The sequence below is a fragment of the Trachemys scripta genome, chromosome 2, assembly GCF_013100865.1.
Source record: "Trachemys scripta elegans isolate TJP31775 chromosome 2, CAS_Tse_1.0, whole genome shotgun sequence".
Lineage (NCBI taxonomy): Eukaryota > Metazoa > Chordata > Testudines > Emydidae > Trachemys > Trachemys scripta.
Window position 1 is genome coordinate 76,939,980 of NC_048299.1, and position 23,612 is coordinate 76,963,591.

The following is a 23,612-nucleotide window of genomic DNA, read 5'->3' on the forward strand; positions in this document are numbered from 1 at the left end:
GGTGTGCACCCAGGGAATTTTATTTATTTATTTTTTTAAAAGGTGAACATCATAAAGGTTGAGGTGTGGGAGGGAGTGGGGATGTGGGAGGGGGTGCAGTGTGCAGGAAGGGGCTCAGAGCAAAGGATTGGGGCAGCGGAAGGGTGCGGAGTGCAGGAGGGGGCTCAGGGCAGGGGATTGGAATGCAGGAGGGGGCTCAGGGCAGGGAGTTGGGATGCAGGAGGGGTGCAAGGTGTGGGCAGGGAGTTGGAGTGACTGGGGGTGCAGGGTGCAGCAGGGGGCTCAAGACAGGGTTGGGGTGCAGGGTGCAGGCAGGGGGCTCAGGGCAGGGGGTTGGAGTGCGGGAGGGATGTGGAGTGCGGCAGGGGGCTCATGGCAAGGAGTTGGGGGGGTGGGGTGCAGGAGGGAGCTCGGGATTGGGGTGTGAGGTGCAGGCCGGGGGGTTAGGGCAGGGAGTTGAGGTGCAACAGGGAGCTCAGGATGGGGAGTTGGGATGCAGGAGGGGTGTGGCGGGGGCTTAGGACAGGGAGTTGGGATGCAGGAGGGGTACAGGGTGCAGGCAGGGGGCTCAGGGCAGGGAGTTGGGGGGCGGGGTGCAGGAGGGGTTCGGGCTCTGGTCCGGTGCTGCTTACCTGCAGCGGCATGCTGCCTGCCTGCCTGCCCTGGTCCCGCGCCACGCTGCGCTGCTCACCACGTCCCTGCATGGCCCCCGGGGTGGGACACAGGGCTCCGCGTGCTGCCCTTGCCACATTCCAGGTACCTCCCCCGAAGCTCCCATTGGCCGCGGTTCCCCATTCCCAGCCAATGGGAGCTGCGGGGGGCGGTGCCTGGAGCAAGGCACGGAGCCCTCTGCCCCCCACCCCACCCCATCGGGGCCCCAGGGACGTGGTGCTGTGCCGGCCGCTTCTGAGAGTGGCGCGGGGCCTGCGGCACCACAGGGGGCAAATCCCGCGGGCTGGATCTAGCCCATGGGCATTAGGGTGTGCCTGGGCATTAGGGTGTGCACATGCCTATGGCAGTAATTCATTACCAAATACAGGGCATAGACTCCTGTATTCTTGACTTCTGTCAGTCAAGTCTGCTTTGAATCTCCTTTAGAAAGCATCCTGTTTGTAATATGTGCTCTTTCTCTGTCTTCTAGAGAAGACCATGAAGAAATGCCATTTGCACAGCCAAGTAGCTTTTCCTGCTGCTTGTTCAATCCGGCCTAGTCAGTGCATTAAACATACTCTTCTTTCCTAAATTCAAACCAAGCATTTGCAACTAAGATGTGACAAAGTTTATTTTAGTAGTGCTACAAATAGCCCTTGGAGTACCAATCCAAGCAACTACTCGTTCCTCTTACAATTAGACCCTTTGAGACACCTAGATCTCACTGCTTACCACCTCTCCAGCAGATCTCGAGGCAACATTCCCATTTGTTAACAGTGGGATTTCACTAGACACTGCCTATTTGCATGTCTCGTGTGTGCATCTAGGCATGCAGCAAAAGATCTAACTTGGGTCTTAAAGTGAGGTGAGTGAACACTTTAAGATGACTAGAGAAGTCTGTTTTCTGAGACTGAATTTTTTGTCCTAGGAAGCTTCAAAATTGGACATTGGCTTGTAATGTGTTTAAAGAAAAACCTTCACTAGAACCCCATGGAAATAATAGGGGGAAGCACATTCCCTATATTCAGTGGCAGAGAGAGACACAATCTGGTGGATTCCATTACCTTCCCCATCCAACATCTTGTTCAGGAGTAAAATCATATGAATTTTTACAGCTTGTGTGGCCTCTATCTTCCGAACTTGCAGCTAGGATGACTGCAATTGGCATTTCAAAAGAGCTCTGTTTACTCTTCGTAACTCAAGTGGAAGCAGCTTCAAGCTAAGATGAATTTATAGCACCTTCTGGCTTGGCCAGTACAATGATCCTTTAAACTCTTTATAGTTTGTGGACCATAAATCTCTGATATCAGTTGTGTGCACACACAGCTATTCCACTTGGAGGAACACAATGCCTAGTAAATGATCAAGCTAAAGGAATCCAGTGAACTAAGTCTATTTCTCTTTGTTTTTTGGTGTGAAGTGGCAAAAATGAAGAACTTGGAACTCTAACCATTAGTTTTAGGTTGTTCTATATTAGGACCTCCTTGTCCAACTCCTTTTAAACTTTGCAGGAAGGTTCCTGGCCAAAGTAGAATTTAACATTACAATTTTTAGATGAATTTTAATTTTGTGAATTTTAGTAGGGAGACAGCCAAATAGGTTTTTTAATGGAAACTTGGTTGCAGCTTAATAAACTGTGGGAAGTAGTGCTTGTGGGTGTTAATACTCAGTCACCTTTTTAAAGAGGATAAATTGCCCTTGTAGAAAGTGCATCTTAATTCACCCACTCTACGTATGTCAGAGCGTTAAATCTACAAAGCTGAACCAAGGGAGGAGATAGTATCCAGAAATTGCTTATCATGTTAGTCTGGTGGTGGTTTCCCAAGGATCGTTTTTTCCTTTTTTTGATACAGAAGGCCTGCAATACATTTTTTTTTTTTTTTTGTCTGAAAGTTTTCAACGAGCAATAATCACACCTCAGATTAACCTCATTGGCTATGATACTGCCACTGCGCAAATTTTAAACCATATAAAAATTGAATAATTTTTACAAAATTAAAATTTTAGAGCTGAACTTCTATTGCTACTATAGTATGTGTGTCTGTCTGCCTGTAGTACTGTGCCTCTGAATTAAACATACTTCCTATTAGCATTCTTATAGTAAGCAGAATCCAAGAACTTGTTCTGTAAACCAGCATAACTTTCCATGTACTGATGTACTTTAGTCAAGGGGTGCTAGCTCACACCAGATCTTTTTTTAAATTCATGATATCAAAAAGGATTTACAATATCATTGCTTGTTAAAATCTTTAACCTTAAACTAGATCAGTGATGTAGCAAACAATTTGATCAGTAAATGATGTAATTAAATCTGTCTGGATAGCTTTTAAGAATTTTAGATAGGATTTTTGGCTCACACAGTTAGAAGACCTAGTGACGAATTTGAGTTCTGGAGAGATACTTGCTACTTGTTCTAGTCTTGCCGTTGGCTGCAAAATCAATATTCTGCAGCAAACTTCAGTGTCTTATGAAAGCTTTCAATTGATGAGCTGAAACATACTGCTGTTGGACATAACTACAATGACCTTAAGATTAGTGTCTCTTATAGTCCACGGCTTTTATATCTCTAAGGATGATGGGCTTCACTGCCCTGGGTGTAAAACTGGTATACTTTTTAAAGTGCTATGACTGTTCTGGGTTATATACTGTAAGTCACAGTTGGTTACTTAGCTGTTTCACTCCTTTACAAGTGATGAGAAGATGACTCATGGTCAGCATCCTTTAAAAAATCAGCCTCCTTAAATTTAAGTAGCTGTTAATGACTAGCAAATTTTTGCATATTCAAAGCTATGTAAAGAAAATTTATACAAAAACATTTAAGATCTTAATCCATTTCATTGAATTCCACTGTAAAATAGGAAAGCCGTATCCCAGTGTGTTAATCATGCAATGAGTGTGATCAAACTACAACTTAACTTGCAAATACCTCAATACCTGTGAAATTCTTCCTTTTTAGACAAAAGGGCAAGATATAGTTCAAAGAAGTATACTAGGACACATCCTTCCTGAAGCAATGGTGTGTTATTTAGAAAACTATGAGCCAGAAAAATTTTCTGAAATTTTTCTTGGGGAATTTGACACTCCAGAAGCAATTTGGAGCAATGAAATGAGGTAACTATTTGTATCTATTTCCCATTAAATAGAGGTTCCAGTCTTTTGATTAAACTTGTATTAAGTGCATACCATGTGATTTGACCAGGATTAGTTGGTATAGTATATTTTACATCTTGCGCAAAGAGGGCTCAGTGGTTCACTTCACTTAGCTATAGTAGCAGTTGCCTGTAGAAACTCTCTCCAGTGAAATGGATTTAGTTGTCCCAATTAAGTCTTTCTTTAGCCCTCTGTTCACATCATAAAGCCAGGAAACAACATGGCACAACAAAGTCTCTCTTCAAAAGAAGCCCATAGTACAAATATCAGTTGTCATAGAACAGTTTATGCCATTTCACTTTAAATTCTCCAACAGTTTGCTTCATGCCTGCCTACTTCATGCTCAGTTAGTGTCAACAAATGTTATCTGTCTCTAGAGTGTGACCATTCTTCACAGTTTCCTCTGTAAACTACATGGTGTTGCAAATTATATAATTCCTGTCTGGATATCATACCCTAGCAACTTGAGAGGTATTTCCCATATAAAGCATGGAAAATCTTTCTAATTATATACCTTTTTTATATAAATCTAAATCTTCAGTGTTGAAACAAATTTGAGACTGCTCTCAAATAGGCGAATAAGTAGGCAGAACTGTGTAAACAGCTTCTGTATTACTGCTTAATGTTTTTGTTTCGGTGTCCTAAAATTAAAACCAGTCATATGAGATTATAGCACTGTAGTATCCCAAATTTCATAAGACTTTTAATCTGTTCAAGAAAATATGGCTAATTATGGGATATTAAACACTTGTCAAAAATGCTGATTGGTGTACTTATAAAAAGTACCTGACCAAAATCTTGTATTTGTATAATTCTTGATGTTTGCAATTCACAGGCGCCTTATGATCGAGAAGATTGCTGCTCACCTTGCTGACTTCACCCCTCGTCTTCAAAGTAATACAAGAGCACTCTATCAGTACTGCCCCATACCAGTTATCAACTATCCACAACTGGAGAATGAGCTGTTCTGTAATATTTATTACCTCAAACATCTGTGTGATACGCTCCTATTTCCAGATTGGCCAATTAAAGATCCTGTAAGTCAGAAATCTTTCTACGCTTGTATATCCATAGCATATGCACAAACCTAACAAAACTCAAACATTTCTAAAATCCAAAAAAACAGGAGTGATAAATTGTCTTAATAGCTGGCTTCAAACCTTGTTTCCTCCATAAACCTCACTATACTTTTTGGTTTACATCTGCAAGTCTTGAGCTCATGCCAAGCTGCTGTACTGGATCTAAACTTTGGGTCCCACGTGCTCTTTGCTTTCTGGGCTGGGCAGAATTTAACTTTCTCTCTGAGCGTGTAGGCATACACTCCCGATACAGTCTCCATGTCTGACATTCCTGTTGCCAGTGGGGACCCTGCAGTCCTATTGCATAAATCCTGAAGTTAGCACCAGCTCCCACAAGCCTCACAGTAGCTGTTGCACATTGAGTTCTATCAAAGCTGTGGACCACCTGTAACAACTTCTGCATGATGAACCAAAAATCAGTATTGGGTAAACTGGAATATAATTGAATTGTCCTCTGAATTCTTGATGGCATGAAAAAACTATTCTGCTGCTAGGAGTCTGGTGGCACCTTAAAGACTAACAGATTTATTTGGGCATAAGCTTTTGTGAGTAAAAACCTCACTTCTTCGGACGCAGAAGTGAGGTTTTTACTCACGAAAGCTTATGCCCAAATAAATCTGTTAGTCTTTAAGGTGCCACCAGACTCCTTGTTGTTTTTGTAGATACAGACTAACACGGCTACCCCCTGATACTTGATATTCTGCTGCTGTAACAATCAGATATGATTGCTCATACTTCCCTTTGTTTCAGCAACTCTTGGGATGTCTACACTGCAGTGTGAGTCTGGAGTTTGAATTTAGGCTCAAGGCCCATACCCCTTCCATCTACACATAAACCTTTCTAATCAGGGCTCAGTCCCAGGGGGTGGAGGATCTGAGCCTGATTCAAGTCAGGACCCAGGTTTAAGCCATATCGCTTTGCAGTTTGTAGAGCTAGACCCACTGGGTTCGTGCTCTGGGACTCCACCAGAAATATTCCATGATCCCACAGGCCAGGTATCTTTGTCCTCTGGGCAGTCGAGTCTAGTGGACAGTCAAGTTTTCCCACAGTACACTACAAACAAAGGACTAGAGCAGCCAAATGTTGGGAGGATGCTAGAAAGTCTAGGATATGGGAGGTTGGACTTAGTCTGCCCACATAAAACAGTGTAGACACTGGAACCCCAGGATGGGTCACAGGGTTCAACAGTTCCTAACCTGTGGTTACAAATGGGTGTAGACACTCAGCCCCAGGTTAACAAACCCAGGGTAGGCTAACTGAGTTTTACTAACCCTGGGCTTAGAGACTAAGCCAGATAAGTAACCTGACAAACTCTTTTAGTAACTCTTCTTTTAATGCTTAAACTGCTAAAGCTTAACAAGAAACATAGACTTAGACTGCATAGATGGCTATTTCAATATTGACAGTTAACCCAGGTCATTGGCACCTCAGTTAGCCTAGCAAGGATGAGAGCATTCCCACTGCAAAGCCAAATCTGCATTACCATTTCTGCCCTCATGCATGTGCCTGGAAACGTAGCCCATGGTTCTTTGTGCTGAGATCCTGTAAGACTTACCCAGTAAATTGGGAGAGAACTTATTTATCCTTTCGGGGAATTGTGGGATGGGCACTGGAGGACAGCTGACTTGAATGATTTATTTTCCCCTGTGCCCTCAATACAAAGTAGACCAGTCCCAGCCTGACTTAGAACAGAGCCTGAGTTGTAGCCCATCCCATACAGCCAGGTAAATTGGCCTGTGCTTAAAGTGCCTCTAAAAAGCCAGGTCAGAAGTTTTTTCATTTGTGAATGGTAGTGGGGTTAAGGCTACAGTGCAGTATAGATATGATATTCTCTTAGTCTTTGCAGTTCACCTCACTTGGACAATGAAACTAAGGATCTTGTATAGTCACTTATTCCTCATATGCAGAGGAATGTTTGGTTGTCTTAAATTACTCATTGAAACTTACAATATGTAAATGTTTTCATAATTTTAACTTAAAAGTTGCAACAAAGCTACTTGGCAGAGTTCAGTCTAATATATCTGGTAGCTGATTCCTAGTATTTGATTACTAGCATTAATCTAAAAATATCACTTTAGTGCTAGAACTCTGAAGCTAACCTTAACTTACTCATGTACAAAATATCTAAATGGAATTCCCCAAACAAAAATGAAGACCTACCAGATTTTTCAAGTACAGTACACTTTCTAGAGCTCTGTCCACTCCAAATTTAAATGTAACACATTTTTAAGAACGGAAGACAGTAGCGTGGAGCAAAATCAGAATCCCAGGGTGCCTCAGTTAAGGATAAAAACTACCTTAGAAAGCATTTAAAATAGGAGTATCTAAGTGATGTTACATGCTAACATTAAAAAAAAAAGTCATCTCTCCATTAAGTGTAGCTAACTATATATATATATATATATATATATATATATATATTAGCATTTAGCCACAAATTGGAAAACAGCTTTATTTGCGAGCAACTCAAACAGGCAACATTGCCTGCGTTCAAATCAATTAATATACAAATTTCCAGTGATTGTTGGTGGAAAGATTAGATTAAAATAGTTAGCCCCATAACCAAGAGCGTCACGATATCTGAATTCCTTGATAGTACTGCTTCAGTATCAAGTGCTGACAAGTATGTTTGACACTGGCCATAATATCCTTAATGGATTTTAATTAATTTCAGGTTAAATTGTTAAAAGATACTCTGGAGGCTTGGAAGAAGGAGGTAGAAAAGAAGCCACCTACAATGTCAACAGATGATGCTTATGAAGTTCTTAACCTTCCAAAAGGACAAGGACAGTAAGTTGCCGTAAAACTAAAGCTGATCTGTAACTGCTACGTTGTTTTATATCATAAGTTACTCCAGATAAATTGAAATTTTGAACTCAGCGTATGGTACCCAAAGCTGGAGACCTCTGAAAACTAACTATCAGATGGCATTGTATTTCAGGCTTTTAAATTATACTAATGACGGAAGCAACCTTTATTCAGCAAGGAATAAATGCTGAAAAAATCCAAAACTCTTTGATTTGATATTAGGCTAATCTCTGTATCTAAAAAGTGGTGCTTCCATTAATTTGGAAAAAAATATCTGTTTCAGTCTTGTGCTCATGCCAAGCTGCTGTACTGGATCCAAACTTTGGGTCCCACGTGCTCTTTGCTTTCTGGGCTGGGCAGAGTTTAACTTTCTCTCTGAGCGTGTAGGCATACACTCCCGATACAGCCTCCATGTCTGACATTCCTGTTGCCAGTGGGGACCCTGCAGTCCTATTGCATAGACCCTGAAGTTAGCGCCAGCTCCCACAAGCTTCACAGTAGCTGTTGCACATTTGAGTTCTATCAAAGCTGTGGACCTGCTGGTTTATTATTTCCCTCTTTTGGGACTACATGACTAAGCAAGTATATACAACCTGCAAAGCTTTCTAAACGCACATCCTTTACTCCAAGAGAAATCGTAAGATTTACAGATCCATGCAAAAATAAATATCTGCAAGCAAAATCCCTCCTTTTGTTTCCTCACTGCTCTGAAAGCTCTTTGGGCTTTGGTCAGTCCTTCCAGGGTCCCAAGACCCTCCTCTCTTTTCTTTCCTCCTGCCCACTATTGCGTTCTTGTGACCCTCCTAATCAGCCTCAGACTGTCAGTGATGGCTTGCAAGGTTACCAGCTCACCTGGAAGGACTGGCTTCTGTGGGTGGTAGCTAGCTCATAGTCCATAAGTACTTATATTTGAATAGGAGACCCACTAGGATAATGAGCCTTGATTTGTTTTATTCAGCATCTGTCAATGCCATTTGGAAATTTTCAGTCCAGGGTGGAGACAGACTACAGGGAAGGCACAGTAATCTTGCAATGAAATGGTGCTCACAACTAAGTGGAGTTGGTAGTTTGATGTAGATAGCCTTGTTGCCAGGCTGTGGCTATTTTGCCACCCCAAATTCAGTCATTGGAGAATACTTTTAAGTGAACAGTGCAGTAATAACTGTTTTGTAATCTTATTCATAGCAATCAGAACTAATTGAGATTCACAGGACTTCTGTGTCTTTGGGAGGAGCTCTTATGAAGACACGAAGCTCCTCCGTTTTTGACTCCCCCCCTCTCAGAGCTGTACACGTGGGCAGAGCTCTGCAAGAGTCTTGGAGCTGAGGACATAGACCTGCCCTTGCCACTGAACCATGCCTTCATGTCTGACTCTATATCTGTAGTAGCAGAGAGGGAGTCCTGGGGCAGTGGGAGTCAGGGAGGAGGTGGTCATGGAAGTTCTGTGGCCTGAGTCCTAGGACAGCAGAAGAGCAGGATAATTAAAATAAAATTATTTTAGCTATTTGAACAATTGTGGTGAGATTTTCGACTAAATTGTAATTATTTTATAGTTATGTGGTTGATCAAAATTATTCAAAGTGATCTAATTTTTTAAATGCTTTGAATGTGAGAATTAAATTATTTAAGGATTATGAACATAATTACTGAACTTGGTTATAGAAGGTTCTACTTGGGTTAGGGTTTTTCCTGCAGCTAGTAAGGTGGTGGCTGTAAAAACATTCTCACGTGGAACAATCTTTGCAGTTTACAAAAAATGGTGGTGAAAAAAATTGGAAAACTTGGTACAAAGAGAGTCTGATATTTCTTGGATGCTCACTGTTAATTTTCTAGCTCTTTTATAGCCCTTGCACAGAAGGAAAATTTGGCTGGGGGGTGGGGAATTAGGTGGGGAGAATTCAGACAGTAACAGGAAGTGGATGGCAGTTTCCACCTCTTGGGGTGTAAGGGCAAGTCTCCTGAACAGCGAGGGAGAGATGTGCATTAGAGGTTGACTTTTCAACCTGAAATGATCACACTTTGTAGATGAGTTAAAAAAGTCAAACATAGACTAAAATGTGATACCTTTTTAAAAAATCTAAAGATTTGGGGGGAGGGTCTGACTCATGATTCTTGATTTCTAGAGGTTGGTAGTTTCGAAAATGTAAATTTGTTCTTATTCACTTTTGGTATGAGAATTTATTATTTTATTGACGAGTTCTATATATAACATGAAATTCTCTATCTGCATCTGATAGGCATGATGAGAGCAAGGTCAGAAAAGCCTACTTCAGGTTGGCACAAAAATACCACCCTGATAAGAACCCAGAAGGGAGGGTATGTATTGTACTATATGATTTTAGTTTACACTGTGACTTTTTTGAGATTATGGTTTAATGGGTTTGTCTGATTTTTAATGAATATTTACATTGGTAGAGTTTTCAGAGCAAGTCACTTTCTTCCAGAATACACTTGCACAAACTCTAGAGGTTCATAGCATTTTAATTGGAATACTACACACTTACTTTCTTCAGAGGGACTCTGAATAACAAATAATCTCATTCCATCATGCCAGGAAATGACATGCACTGCATATAATCTTGTGGGTTTTTAAAGGATGAGGCATTTAAATACAAAATAAAGATAATGTGTAACTTTCTTTACAATAACTACCAGACCTATCTGTCTGAAAAAACTGCACTCTTACAGCCCACTTTTCCACTCACTTGATTCTACGGTGAAGCCATAATGCTAAATTTGTAATATCAACCGGTTTTTCATTGGTAAGACTAAGTGCAGGATTACACCTTCGCTGAAAGACTTAATAGAAAAAAACTGATTTGTGAACCAGAAAAATATTACTATAGCAGCATACACCGTTACTATTTTTCAGAGTTTTCTCCGATGTGACACTCCCTTGAAATTTCATTTGCAATGGTATAATATAGGTAATGTCGTCATTTACCAATTCAAAATCAAAATAGGGAAAATAGGTTGAAGCTGCAAGTGAGTTTTGAGACTTGATTAAATAATCAGCTTTTGTTAGGTAACAGCTTGACGTTGTCCATATTGTTATCTGCAGGACATGTTTGAAAAAGTGAACAAAGCATATGAGTTCTTATGCACAAAATCTGCCAAAGTGGTGGATGGCCCAGATCCAGAGAATATCATCTTGATTCTGAAAACTCAAAGCATCCTCTTCAACAGACACAAAGAAGGTGGGCATGCTGACTCAGAAATATCACTTCCAATGTATTTTTCAGAGCAGCTTTTTGAAGCTGCGTTGAGTTATTAATGCATTCATTTTGAAATTTCTTTTCATGAAATAGTGAAAATACAAAAAATTCATGAAATGTGGAAGCTTCATATTTAACATAGTAAAAGTTAAATAGAAGGGCTTTTTATCTAGTTTCATCTTCCTCTCTACACTATCATTAGGGCCCTACCAATTTCATGGCCGTGAAAAACATGACACAAACCACGAAATAGGACCATGAAATAAGCCTTTTTCCATGAAATCCGATGTCCCCTTGTTCCTAGGAATGCCCCAGCAAAGAGGGCTCCTAGTTCCGACTGGGCTGGGGAGGGACAGGACTTGTCCATCCTCTGCACAGTTGCTCAGGTGGGGGGGGGGGAGACCAAATCCACCTTCGGGTGCCTCCCCTTGCTGCAGGGTGCTCTTGGACTGCACAACAGCCCCAGAGATTCCTGCAGCTGGAGGAGGCTTGTGGACATGGGTCCAATCTTCCCTTCTTCTTAAGCGTGCCCCAGAAAAGGCAGCTCCTAGCTGCTAATCTGGGCAGAGCTGGGGCAGGATAGGACTTGCTCTGTCCCTGCAGGGCTGCTCTTGGGTCTCTCTCTCCCAGCTGCAGATAGCTCCACACCCCCTCTTCCCCACTCTGTCCAGCTCTGAAGGCAGCACAGAAGTGAGGGTGGCAATCCCATGACCCCCCCTACAACAGGTTTGCAACCCCCACCCACAAGTCCCTTTTGTTGGGACCCCCACGGTTACAACATGGTGAAATTTCAGATTTTAACATCTGAAAACATGAAATTTACCAATTTTCAAATCCTATGGCTGTAAAATTGACCATAATGGACCATGAATTTGGTAGGGCCCTAACTATCATGCTTTCTTGTTGATACCCAGTAAAGATACCCAGATATTTAGTAAAAATCTGATAACAGGAAATATAGTAACTTCTGTGTCATATCTTGTCAGTGGTGGACCAAGACTCACTTTCACTGTGCTGGAAACTCTCTAGTCAAATAATAATTGGTAGTATTGTAATTGTGACTGAAAGGTCATTTTATTCAATTAACATTTTCAGGTGCTTTGAAATAGCAGGAGATGGCAACAAGGCTGAAGGTGAACATTTAGCAATACAATTTGTTACATGTTTGCCTGTTTTTGAAAATCACTAATGAAGAAAAGAGACTTTTTTCATCAGTTAAATGTCTGACTCTTGCACTCAAACATCTCTTCTTCTCTGGCAAGACTGAAAGTTGAGTTCTCAAAGAAAACTTTTTAGTACTTACAAACTGTCCCTTAAATAGTTCTAAACATAAAAGTAGTGCTTGCTGCACATGTGCGGTGTGACTTTCTCATTCTTAAATGTACTAAGATTCTCTGTCCTGTTTTCCTCTTTACTCAAATAGTCCAAAGGGAGCTGAAAACTGACTGCATCCTTCTGGTCAGGGCTCCCCACTGCTGTTGCATAGTCCCCAGGACGGGTAGACTCTGCATGTACCAGCTCCAACGCCACCCTCCTCCTCTGCAGTCTCTAGCAGGGAGGAGAGATGACTAATGTGGTCTAATAACTATTGACTAACGATCCTGGGAACCCATTGCATTACCATGTATGGTAACGTATAAAATACTTTGTATGCAATATGGCATGTTGCTTAGGGTACTACAGCTGTATCTCTTGACTTGTGTGGAAAAGGTCACCCATAATATTCAATTAGATGTATTAAGCCAAATACTACATTAACATATAGATTGTCATGTTCTATAGCAAATTAAGTTTTGTTTAGAATTGCACTTAAGCCCATCTGAAACTCATTCAGAGGGTTTGATGCCTTATGTGAGAAGGTGATGGACTCAAGTTTCAGCAGTCATTCTGTAACATTAAATATAAAGAACTTCCCAACCTTCCCAATTTAGTGTTCCCTTACTAAAACTGACTCGATAACATTAACAGTTTGTTTTTCACTTAATTTCTTGAAGTAGGCTAGACACATGCTGTGAAAGACAGCAGACTGGTTTGTGCATTACTAGAAAAATCTCAAGGGCTACAGAAATAATCCTACTTGTCAGATGAGCCAACCTTGTGTTCACGCATAGCTTGGCTCTGAAGGAGGAGAAAACATTTTGTGAAAGAGTAATTTAGTAATCTGAAGCAGATCAAGATAAAATCCTCAGCCACTAACTAGCAGTGTCTAAATGTGTATCAGATTTGCTACATTTCAATTTCTGTTTATCCTTCAGATTTGAAACCTTACAAATATGCAGGCTATCCCATGCTGATTAAGACCATTACCCTAGAAACTTCAGATGATCTTCTGTTTTCCAAGGAATCTCCTTTGTTGCCTGCTGCTGCAGAGCTGGCTTTCCACACAGTCAATTGTTCAGCACTTAATGCAGAAGAACTGCGGCGAGAGAATGGAATAGAGGTAAGCCCAAAGAAACTCATAAGCACGTCTGTTTCCACAGCTTGTTTGTTGATGGTTACTACTTCTTGGATAATCAACTGGGGAGGGGGGCAGAAGACAATTGATGTTGTAGTGTTATCTGCACATATGCCCACTTCCTTCCTGCAAGAAACATTTTCATTGTTTCTTCTGAAATGGGAGGGATGGAGGGCAGTAGGGATCTCCTTATGGAGCAAACTAATTCATCCCTCCACAAAGTGGCTTTGAATTGATTTACATAACACTTGTCTTCCAGAACAAGTTCTAGTGGCTGTTGCATGGAATGGCACTGTCTATAGTGGGCTTCTGTGTTGTGCTTGTTTTGTGCAAAAAAACCAAAACCCATAAAAATAAATAGTGACTTGCTCTAAAGGGTGAGAGCAAACTGTTTGGGCATCGTTTGGTTATTCCAAATGAATACTCCTCAATAGCACATCTGGGAGAAGAGGACACCACTATAATTATAAGTGCTTGTATTAAGAATCTTCTAAAAACTCTCTTAAGCTATGATGGCAGTGTGAAATGGCTAGATATTTCAAGGGAGATCATCTTTACATGATGGACAATTCATGTGAAGTAGCGTAAATCTCCCTTTATGGATGTAAAATGTCCTTATGAAGCCCAAACAGCGAAAGCAGAATCGTTTTGCTGCACAGGACAGCTGTTAAACCATAACAGGAGTTAATAGATTTACAGACCTGTGCAGGCTTTATTGAAACAAAGCTTGTAAAGCTACACTTTTTGCAGAAAGATACTTTCTTTAGGCTTATGATGAATTCTAACCCTTACAGCTTTTTAATCCCTAAAGGTGTTGCAAGAAGCATTTAATCGTTGTGTGGCAGTCTTGACTCGCTCCAGTAAACCAGATGACATGTCTGTACAGGTAAGTAATACAGAAATTGTAAAACAGTACTTAACAGTATGTTGGGCCATACCTTTTGTATACCATTTTCTTAGGAGGCTTTGTGCAGCTAATACAAAGTTTTGTTTTGTTTTTTTTTAAATTTGCATGTCAGTCTCCTGTTCAAGGGATATGCAGTACATTACGTTAATTGTGTGGCTTAGGAAAGTGTTTCTGTTTGTAGGTATGCGGGCATATAAGCAAGTGTTACAGTGTGGCAGCTCAGTTTGAGGAGTGCAGAGAAAAGATCACTGAAATGCCTAATATCATCAAGGATCTCTGTAGAGTGCTGTATTATGGCAAGGTAAGATCTCCTGGCTTACTACCTAAGCTGTTGTAGTTTCTTGTTTTATATTTAAGTGTTGTTGTAAATACAGTACAAAAAATGAGCCACTATATGAGACTAATTCTCAAAATAAGTTTTATAAAAACTGTTTTGTTAATTTCCCAATAGTACAGATACTTGCAGTCTCTCTGACACAAATAAGAGGCTTGGTCCACACACAAACTTGCACTGATTTAATTAAAGGTGTAATTTTTTTAAACAGGCTTAATTAAATGGTGCAAATTCCCTGTGTAGATTCTTATATACATTTAGCTTGCACCTATAAGTTTTTTATTATATCTAGCTTATATTGCTTTTTTCACCTTTTAAATTCTGTCTGTAAATTACAAGATGCAAGCTATACCCAGACAAGTTTGGTTTAAACAGATCAGATCATCTGCAGCGGGTTTTGCATTAGTTTAATCAGATTGGTTTGAAAACAAGTGCAACTTGTGTGGAGACAAATCCGTACATTCTGACTCCAAGTATTTCCACTTAAATTTAAATCCTAGTCTTTGGTTCTACTGTTCTTGTACTTCCCTATCTACCAATTACAGTAGATGAAAATGCTACCTGTCAGAATATTTCTCAAATTGGTGAGAAGGGAGTAGTGGGCCACCATCCTGGCTTACATTCCACACGTGGGCCAAATTCTGTTCTGTTTCACAACTCTAAAAACCAGTAACTCCATGGGTTTTAATGGTATTACTCTGAATTTAAAGTTATGTAACAAAGGAGAATTTCACCAGTAACTACTTATTCAATTACCTAGGCAGACTAACTGTCTTTATTTTTACTCTAATATTTAATTTTACTTTGTCTTCTATAAGTAGAAAAAAAATCTCAAGTCTAAATTCCTTTAGCTGGTGATTTAAAATAGCATTGCTGCACTAGGAAGAAAGTGGCACGTCTGATATAAGGAACAAAATCTAAAGCTCGGACTTAAAACCTAAAAAGAGAACTCAATGGTAAACCTTCAAAAACTGGCCTATGAAATCCAAAGCTGGTATAATTACTTGAGGTTACTTCTACGTTTCTTTTCAATATTCAAAGTAAGGTAATCAGCTGAGAATGTAGTAAAAGTATTTTGAGTGACATCCATTTGAAAGCTCTTCCAAAACACATAGAACTTAAAGATTTTACTTTCCAATAAACAGATCTTTGCAATACTTAGTGCAGTCTATCAATTAACAACTTCATGTGAAGTGCTTGAGCTAGTCAACTATTAGACGGCTCCTACAGAACATCACTGTAGAAGTAAATGTATATAACTATTCTTTTTAAAGAACTATTTTAGATGAGCTCTTCAAAATTTGATTTCTAAAAGGAAGTATAAAATAAGTGGGGTTTTTTTTTTTCCGTTCAAAATGTAATACAAATCAACAAATGTGTCCATGCTGAGCAGAGTGGAAGAATTGCAGACTGGAACCTATTAAAGCAACTTGTAGCAGAAGAAGTCCATCTTGATTGCACTACGTGCAGGGGCGGCTCTGTTTTTTGCTGCCCCAAGCACGGCAATCAGGCGGCCTTCGGTGGCATGCCTGCGGGCGGTCTGCCGGTCCAGTGGATTCGGCGGCGTTTTTGCGGGTGATCTGCCGGTCCCGCGGCTTCGGCGTACCCACCGCCGAATTGCCGCCAAAACCGCGAGACCGACGGATCTCCCACAGGCACGCCGCCGAAGGCCACCTGACTGCCGCCCTTACAGCAACCGGCAGGCCGCCCCCCGCAACTTGCCGCCCCAGGCACGCGCTTGCTGCGCTGGTGCCTGGAGCTACCCCTGACTGCGTGAGGGAAAGCAGGATATTAAATGCAAAAAGTCTGACCCTGTTGTGTCTTTTTGCTTCTGAATACAGTGAAAACTTTATCAAAACCCTGGTTAACCAAAACTCAATTATTTGAAGGACACATGTGGAGCTGAGAGGTAACCAGAATATCCATTCTGCTGAAAACTTCAAAATGTTTGTTCTGAAGTGGAACAAAGTCAGAAATGCAAAATTTTTCCACAGAACAGATTTTTGGAAGAACCCTAATTTCCAGATGCCTGACTGGCTCCTTGCCTCCCTAATTACCACACAAGGACAGCTTAACACCAGTCACTCCAGCTGCTGGCCAGCTGCACAGGAGACTGGGCTCTGGAGAGGCACTGCTCCCCAGCAGCTGGGCAGGAAGGCTGCAGAGGATCTTGGGAGCTGGCTGACCTAACTGAGCAGGCAGACAGCCCAACTGCCTGGCTTCTATTAAATCAGGATTTTCTGACAGAAAACTGTTCTGTTGGAAAATTTTCAACCAGCTCTATCCATATGTCCCCTGAAGCTTTATGTAGATGCTTATGCTGAAGTTGTGAACACCGTAAGCCTTTTTTTCCTTCCCCTGTAGACTTCAAATTTCATCAGTTTATTCAGATCCTTAGTATCTCACCCATTATATTTAGCTAAGAGAGTCAAAATCTTAAACATTGTTCCTGTTGATGAATTTGCTGGTATGCTATTTAACTTTTTCCTTTAGGTTAAAATTTTCCTCAGTCACCAAAAATACTGAATACCAGTTCTCCTTCATTCCTCAGAACATTCCACGAGTGGCTTCCTTGGGAGTGGAATGTGTCAGTTCATTTGCTGTCGATTACTGGCTACAAACACATTTGTTTCAAGCTGGAATTTTGTGGTATTTACTCGGTTACCTCTTTAACTATGATTATACACTAGAAGAGAGTGGCATTCAGAAGAGTGAAGATTCTAATCAGCAGGTAATATTTATGAGCAACCTATAATTGACTCTATTTCAGACTTTAAGATGGATGTTGGTTACCATCTCTTGGGAGTAATAATTTCCTGAGTAATAATGCTTAAACTTGTTAAGTGAATTTGTTTCTGTTGACTGTACATACAAGTTTCTCTTGTAATTTAATTTGTTGGGAATAGATTATGGAAGTGCCAGTTGAGACTCATTATGGAAGTGCCAGTTGAGGTTCAGTTTTTAGCTTGTATAGCACAGATTCAAACTCTGTTAGGTATGAAAAATACAACATTTTCCCCAAATTACATGACTGAGTTAAAAATTACTTCCATCTAATCTGGAACCATAAATGCTAAAATGCTTTAACTGTAACAATATGATAATTGTATGGGGCAGAGTGAATATGGTTTGGGTGCCCTAAATGTGCACTTCCATATTTTATGTTAAAATTTCTTAAGCATAACCATGTTAACTCTGAATTTTCTAGCTTACAGTGCTTGGTTTTGGGATAATTACAACATCCCTGTAACGTATATTACAATAAATAAATATATTATTGATGGCATTAATTTTTTTATGGGAATAGATAAAATGATGTGATCCCAATAGGCCATAAACATTATTATCCACATATAGTACAGATTTTCCCAGTAGAAAAATAAGCAGGAAAATACTAGATGCAGATAGTCCAGAACTGAAGAAGTAGCTTGTTAGTTGTCAGAAACACTACTTTTTATCTAAAAAATAATATAATAATATAATCTAATAAAATTAATATTAGCACCATAACAGACTCCTTCATAGCAGAATTGTAGAACTTCAACTGGTTGTAAAACCTGTGGGTTGGGATCAGCTCAATGAGGAGCCTTGCCAGGATGCAAAAAAATACCATCTTTTAGTGCACTGTTGAATCATTATACAAAGGTTTACATATCTGATAAAAATGTCTTTGTTCTAGAAATGGCCATTCTTTGGTCAAATATCCCCTTAAATTATGAATTAAGAAATTTTCATGTCAGTTTAAAGCCCCAAATTCATCTAGTTTTCTTCATGGGCTTTACACAGGTAGATGCAGACAAACTATATTGGTGTAACATGTCAAAAACTGTTAGTATCTCTTGCTGTTCTGCAACACGTAGTGCTGTGCCCAGATGTATGCATATTTCTGTCTGTCAAGGTTGGCGCATAAACCAGAAGTAAACTAAAGGGAACTGAATTTGCTTATGATCATGCAAGGCATTAAAAAAAAAAAATTGGACAACTTATTTTCAAGAGGTTTTTTTTTAAAAAAGGTGGTAGTTGATATTTCTCTTTAGCCAGCTTCAGGTTTCTGTTCAAGTTCAATAATAGGATTGATCTTTTTAAAATGTATGTATTTTTTCATTTACAGGAGGTAGCCAATAGTCTCGCCAAACTCAGTCTTCTTGCTTTGAGTCGTCTTGGAGGGTATTTGTGTGAAGAACAAGTTACACCTGAAAATCCAACAATCAGGAAAAGCTTGGCTGGAATGCTGACACCATATGTTGCAAGGAAACTTGCTGTGGCTGCTCCTATTGAGGTACTAGAATGTCTAAGGCAACCAAAGTGACGTTGTGTAAAACAAATGTACAAGAAATGATTTTTGTTTATTAAAACTTTACTTGTTAGCCACAGTAACAAATAAACCAGAGCAGCCTGACTGCTGAGAAATGAAGTGCAATTTGATAACCATTTCCCAGTGAAATGACTTGAAAACTTCTGATCTTTAGAACTCTACTGATTTTTTTTATGAATGTTTTTAGAACAGTACCTAGGTAACAGTGGCTATCTAGTCAATTTTTATTAAGTTTTAAAAAAATTTGAAGTCTTGAATTGACCCAACGATGCAGGTGAACACCCTTAACCCAAAATGTATGACAGGTACAGCACTTTGCAGCACAGAGATAGGAACAGAAAGTGAATTCAGGGGTTGCAGATGCCAAGGTTTGGGGTAGACAGCATAGTATTGGGAAACAAAAGCCAATGCAAGGGTAGAATTTAAAGACTATAGTGTTTAAAAGAAGGGAGCAACAGTGTACAGAAGGATAAAAGCAGCAGAGAAGGTGGAAATAAATAAAATTATCAGAGTAAATTATGGGGTGTGTGGTGGGAGCCTGGGAAGAAACAGGAGATGAGTTTGTAGTTAGAGGTAAGTGACAAAGCAAACAATGTTTTATTTAAAAAAAAAAAAAAAAAAAGTGACCAATATGAGTGTGGAGTAATACCAAAGATGCAGGTGGATTCTTGGAAGTCACATTTAAGTGAGAGGACTCAAGTGTTCTGAAATGGATGTCACTTATGTGCGGGTGGGGAGCTGAGATGAGGAAGATGGCAAACCAGGCCTTGCAGTATGTGTATGGTGGAGACCATCTAACCATTTGGAGGAAGAAAGGGAGAAGAACCAGATGAAATGCTCCACAAAGGAAGTAAGGAAAGACTCTCTCCATTTAGCCCCTCATACCATTTACTGTTCAATGCCTTTGCTCTGATGATTGGGAGAGTGGGGAGAACAAAGGAGAGGACAGTGGCTGAGTCCTCAGCTGGGTTTCAGGGAGTACAAGGAAGTAAAGGTGGTGGTTCAAGGTAAGCTTATTTGGAGCTGGAACAGGCAGAGGACGGTGGGCAGTGTAAAGTACAATTATGAGGTTGTCGGGGTCATCTCCTGAAGTGTGTGTGTGTGTGTGGACAGGGTTGGAAAAGAGCATGAAGAGGAGAACATAGGGATGAAGAAGGGGAGGGGAGGAGGCTGACTTCAGACAGCAGTATGGAAGGGAAAGGAAGCCTTTGCAGGCTAGGGAGTAATACTGAAGCCCAAACACAGGTCCAAGGGAAGGAGCTACAGCATAGGCTATGAAGGTGTCTTGCTTCCAATTGTGGCTGCATGGGGGAGCTGCTGCTGTTTAGTTTCTGGCATGTGTGGAGTAGAAAGAAGAAATGGAAAAACTATGCATGCAAAACCAGCCAAAAAAAAATCATATCTGAAAAATTTGGCCTTAAGCCTACTCCTGAAATCCAAGATCTAGCTAATGGGCCACATAATCTGAACCAGATCTTCACAAAGGCCATAGTCCTCCCCTCCTCTCCCTCTACCCTCCCCCCTCCCCAATATGATCTCTCTTCTTGAAACAGTGTTAAAACTCTGAATTTGCTTTTTTTGTATAGAATTGTTAAACCCACTTATTTGCCTAAACTCTTTATGCTGTCTCCTAGATTCTGAAGATGCTCAACAGCAACACAGAGAGCCCCTACTTGATCTGGAACAATGGGACAAGAGCTGAACTTCTTGAATTCCTGGAATCTGAACAAGAAAGCATGATAAAAAGAGTGAGGCACTTCTTAAAAACAAACAAAAAAAATTGATAGAGGCCTTTCTCTAGGTTGCCTTAAATAATCTGGTATGCTCACATTATAGGAAGCTTTTTAAAGCTCAGGAAAAATCTGCTCATGCAGTTTTAATTATCCAGCCACTGAGGGAAACGTTACATTGGCCAACTTCTCAGATACTTTTGCTCTCACTGCTTTATTTTACAAACTTAAAACACATTTGTATGAAGTCTTGCGCTGTTGCTTTTGCCTTGTTTGTGTTTCCATTGGAAATATTGGAGTCTCAGCAGTTAACTCTTTTCCATACCGCTATAAAATGTTTTTCTGTATATGGTAGGTCATTTTGTAAATATATTTAACAGAGCATAATTTTTTTTTCTTAAAGGGTGATTGTGACAAAAGCTTTGGATCTGAATTTGTCTTCAGTGACCATGCAAAAGAACTTATTGTGGGAGAGATTTTTGTTAGAGTTTACAATGAAGTCCCTACTTTTCAGCTAGAGGTGAGATTGTTAATTTTGCTATTTATGGAGAAACCTCAAGCTGGTCTTTCAAATGGTACTTACTTTGTGAAGGGTATCAAGAGTTAACACTGCCCAGGAAACTCTTACACAAAAGCTTCAGCAGTTGTATTAGAAATATGCCTCTAAAGTTGGGGCATCTGTAGCTCCTGTTAACTTCTCAGGGTATCTCAACATTCTAGTGTAGACTATGATCTTAAGCATTTCCATTGCTTAGGATGTATCATCTTCTTTCTCTCCCAATTAAAAGGAGAGACAAAAATCAAATTGAAATTCTCACTGGCAAAGAAAAGCATGGGTTTGGTCAGAATTTGGCGCACGGGCATTTTGACACAATTTTAAATGGCTAAATACTTCCTTAGAAGAGCTTGAGTAGTCCACACTCTTCTCTCTTAAGCTATTAGTTTTATGCTTTCTCAACAAAGATGGTGATGCTTGGTCACATCATCAAACTCTTAGCAGCTTTTACCTGTAGTTAAACTGTAGAACTATCATGTCAGAAGAGGAAAAATAGGCATTACAATAAGACTGGTGTGAACATACAATAGTTATCCACTGAGGGTCAGAACCTTCTGCTAAATTGGAAAGGAATCCTAGCTAGATCCTGCACTGGTGGAAGGGAAGGTTCTGGTATGGAAAAGCTGAGAATCGCCACTTTACTTAATTTGATAATGGCTTTTGACCATATATTCCTTAGGTATGAGCTTGCTGTACAATGCAGTTCAATACTTCTAGTGCAGAATGCTTTGTACGTGTTTTTGAAATAATTTATAAAGATTCTTATGTACACTTACTGATCTCTTCATTATTTCAAGTTTCCAAAAGCTTTTGCTGCAAGCCTTTTGGATTACATTGGCTCACAGGCACAGTACCTTCACACGTTAATGGCTATCACACAGACTGGGAAAGTAGAGTCTGATCAACATGGAGACCGGTTACGGAGGGTTGAAATGGCATTGGAGGCTCTGAGAAATGTCATAAAACACAACCCAGGTAAACTTAAACACGTTGAATTAATCAATAAGCAGCACCTTGAAAATGACCTTATTATAGATTTATTTTAGATAAGTCTCTAGCACTAAACCTGCACTTGTTGCCAAGCTGTAGAGATTCATGCTGCTGGCTAGCTAGTTGTCTTAAAAGGAGTATTTCCGGAATACTTTTAGCAGATCTTTAAGTAGTTTAACAGCAACATTGATAGAATTCTTTGCTAGGAAAATAGTGAATTTCATTGAGAAGGTGTTTTGTTGGTACATCAGTCCTGCAGAAATTTACTTAACCACTTCTCCAAGGAGAGCAATTTTTTTGCCAACAGAGTAAAGTCTCTTCAGTTTTTTTAGTCACTATGGGGTGTGAATACACGTTGTGCCTAGTGTCGTGAAATATAGGATCATTTTGCAGAGTTATTGTACTGTGTTCAAAGGTTTATTGAAAACCAACCCACTTTAAAAAAACAACAAAATAAAAAATGTGTCCTAGCATAGCTCTGTTTAAAGGATGGAACCCCAGGGATGGTAGAAAATGTTTTAGTATTTTGAGGGAAGACACTCTTCAAACACACTGGATTGCTAAATTTTTAATTTAGTTCTATGGAAACTATTCCGAGAGGAAAACTTATTAGAAATTCTTAATTCATGTCTTTGGATGTGCAATAATACTACAACACTGAAGTTTTCTTGGAGTGGTGGGGTTGCAGCCTAGACCTATTCAGAAGTAGAGAAAAATGACTTCTTTTGTTAGTAAAGTTCTATCCGCAGAATAGGTTATTCTGAAGGGGCCAAAGAGGAGATGAGAGTTTTGGTGAACTACTACATATTACATTCTGTGTAATCAAGCTGAGCTTTCATTTAAAGGTTGTGTGATGGGTTTTTTTAAGTCTTTCCAGAACAACCTGGGTTCTAATCAGGTTCTCTGACAATTGCAGACTGAAACTGAAGATAAAAATGAAAGTGTCTAAAGTGAAACTGTTCCTTCAAAGGGGGGTTACTGTCAATGCTAACTTAAAGAAAAAATTTTGGTAAAGGAATTTAAAAATATTTAAAAGTATCGTATCTATTTTAAAAACAAAGGTGGGTTTTTTTGGCTCTTGTTGCTGACTTTAAGGGCCTTTTCTTTAAGGAAGAGTGGGCAGTCCCAAAACTGAAGAGCTGTCAAATGCACAAAATAAACAGGAAGAATACAGGAAACTACTGTAACCGAAAGTAGTAGTCTCATACATTACAAGTAACAGTGGAAGCAGAAATGTGACTATGTTGGTCATGTCCCTACAAGTAGTGAAAGCTCACTTTGGAAAAGATTAGAACTAAGTGCTCTCTAAATTTAATTCTTACAACACTGAAGGTCGGCATGTTAACAGTTCTGCAGTTGACAGGCAGCAAGTTCTTGCAGAGAAGACCACGGGGTAGGATTGGCATGAAAGTGTTTGAAATA

The 23,612-nt window shown here is 40.0% G+C and overlaps 1 protein-coding gene and 1 pseudogene across 4 annotated transcripts in view; one reads left to right on the forward strand and one right to left on the reverse strand.

The window, feature by feature from the left end:
* Positions 1-23,612, forward strand: part of DNAJC13 (DnaJ heat shock protein family (Hsp40) member C13) — a 95,786-nt gene that overhangs the window by 54,092 nt on the left and 18,082 nt on the right. For all 4 annotated transcript variants that reach the window (XR_004644487.1, XM_034760926.1, XM_034760924.1 and 1 more), the window contains 13 exons: positions 3,608-3,762; positions 4,637-4,838; positions 7,555-7,670; positions 9,926-10,004; positions 10,750-10,885; positions 13,159-13,343; positions 14,170-14,244; positions 14,447-14,566; positions 17,151-17,330; positions 18,711-18,878; positions 20,549-20,662; positions 21,048-21,164; positions 21,998-22,175. Coding sequence is in view for 3 of the 4 variants with exons in the window: in XM_034760926.1 (XP_034616817.1) it covers positions 3,608-3,762; positions 4,637-4,838; positions 7,555-7,670; positions 9,926-10,004; positions 10,750-10,885; positions 13,159-13,343; positions 14,170-14,244; positions 14,447-14,566; positions 17,151-17,330; positions 18,711-18,878; positions 20,549-20,662; positions 21,048-21,164; positions 21,998-22,175 (1,825 nt within the window). In the remaining variant the exon portion in view is untranslated. The remainder of the gene's footprint in view (positions 1-3,607; positions 3,763-4,636; positions 4,839-7,554; positions 7,671-9,925; positions 10,005-10,749; positions 10,886-13,158; positions 13,344-14,169; positions 14,245-14,446; positions 14,567-17,150; positions 17,331-18,710; positions 18,879-20,548; positions 20,663-21,047; positions 21,165-21,997; positions 22,176-23,612) is intronic.
* Positions 2,403-2,612, reverse strand: LOC117874007 (annotated as a pseudogene).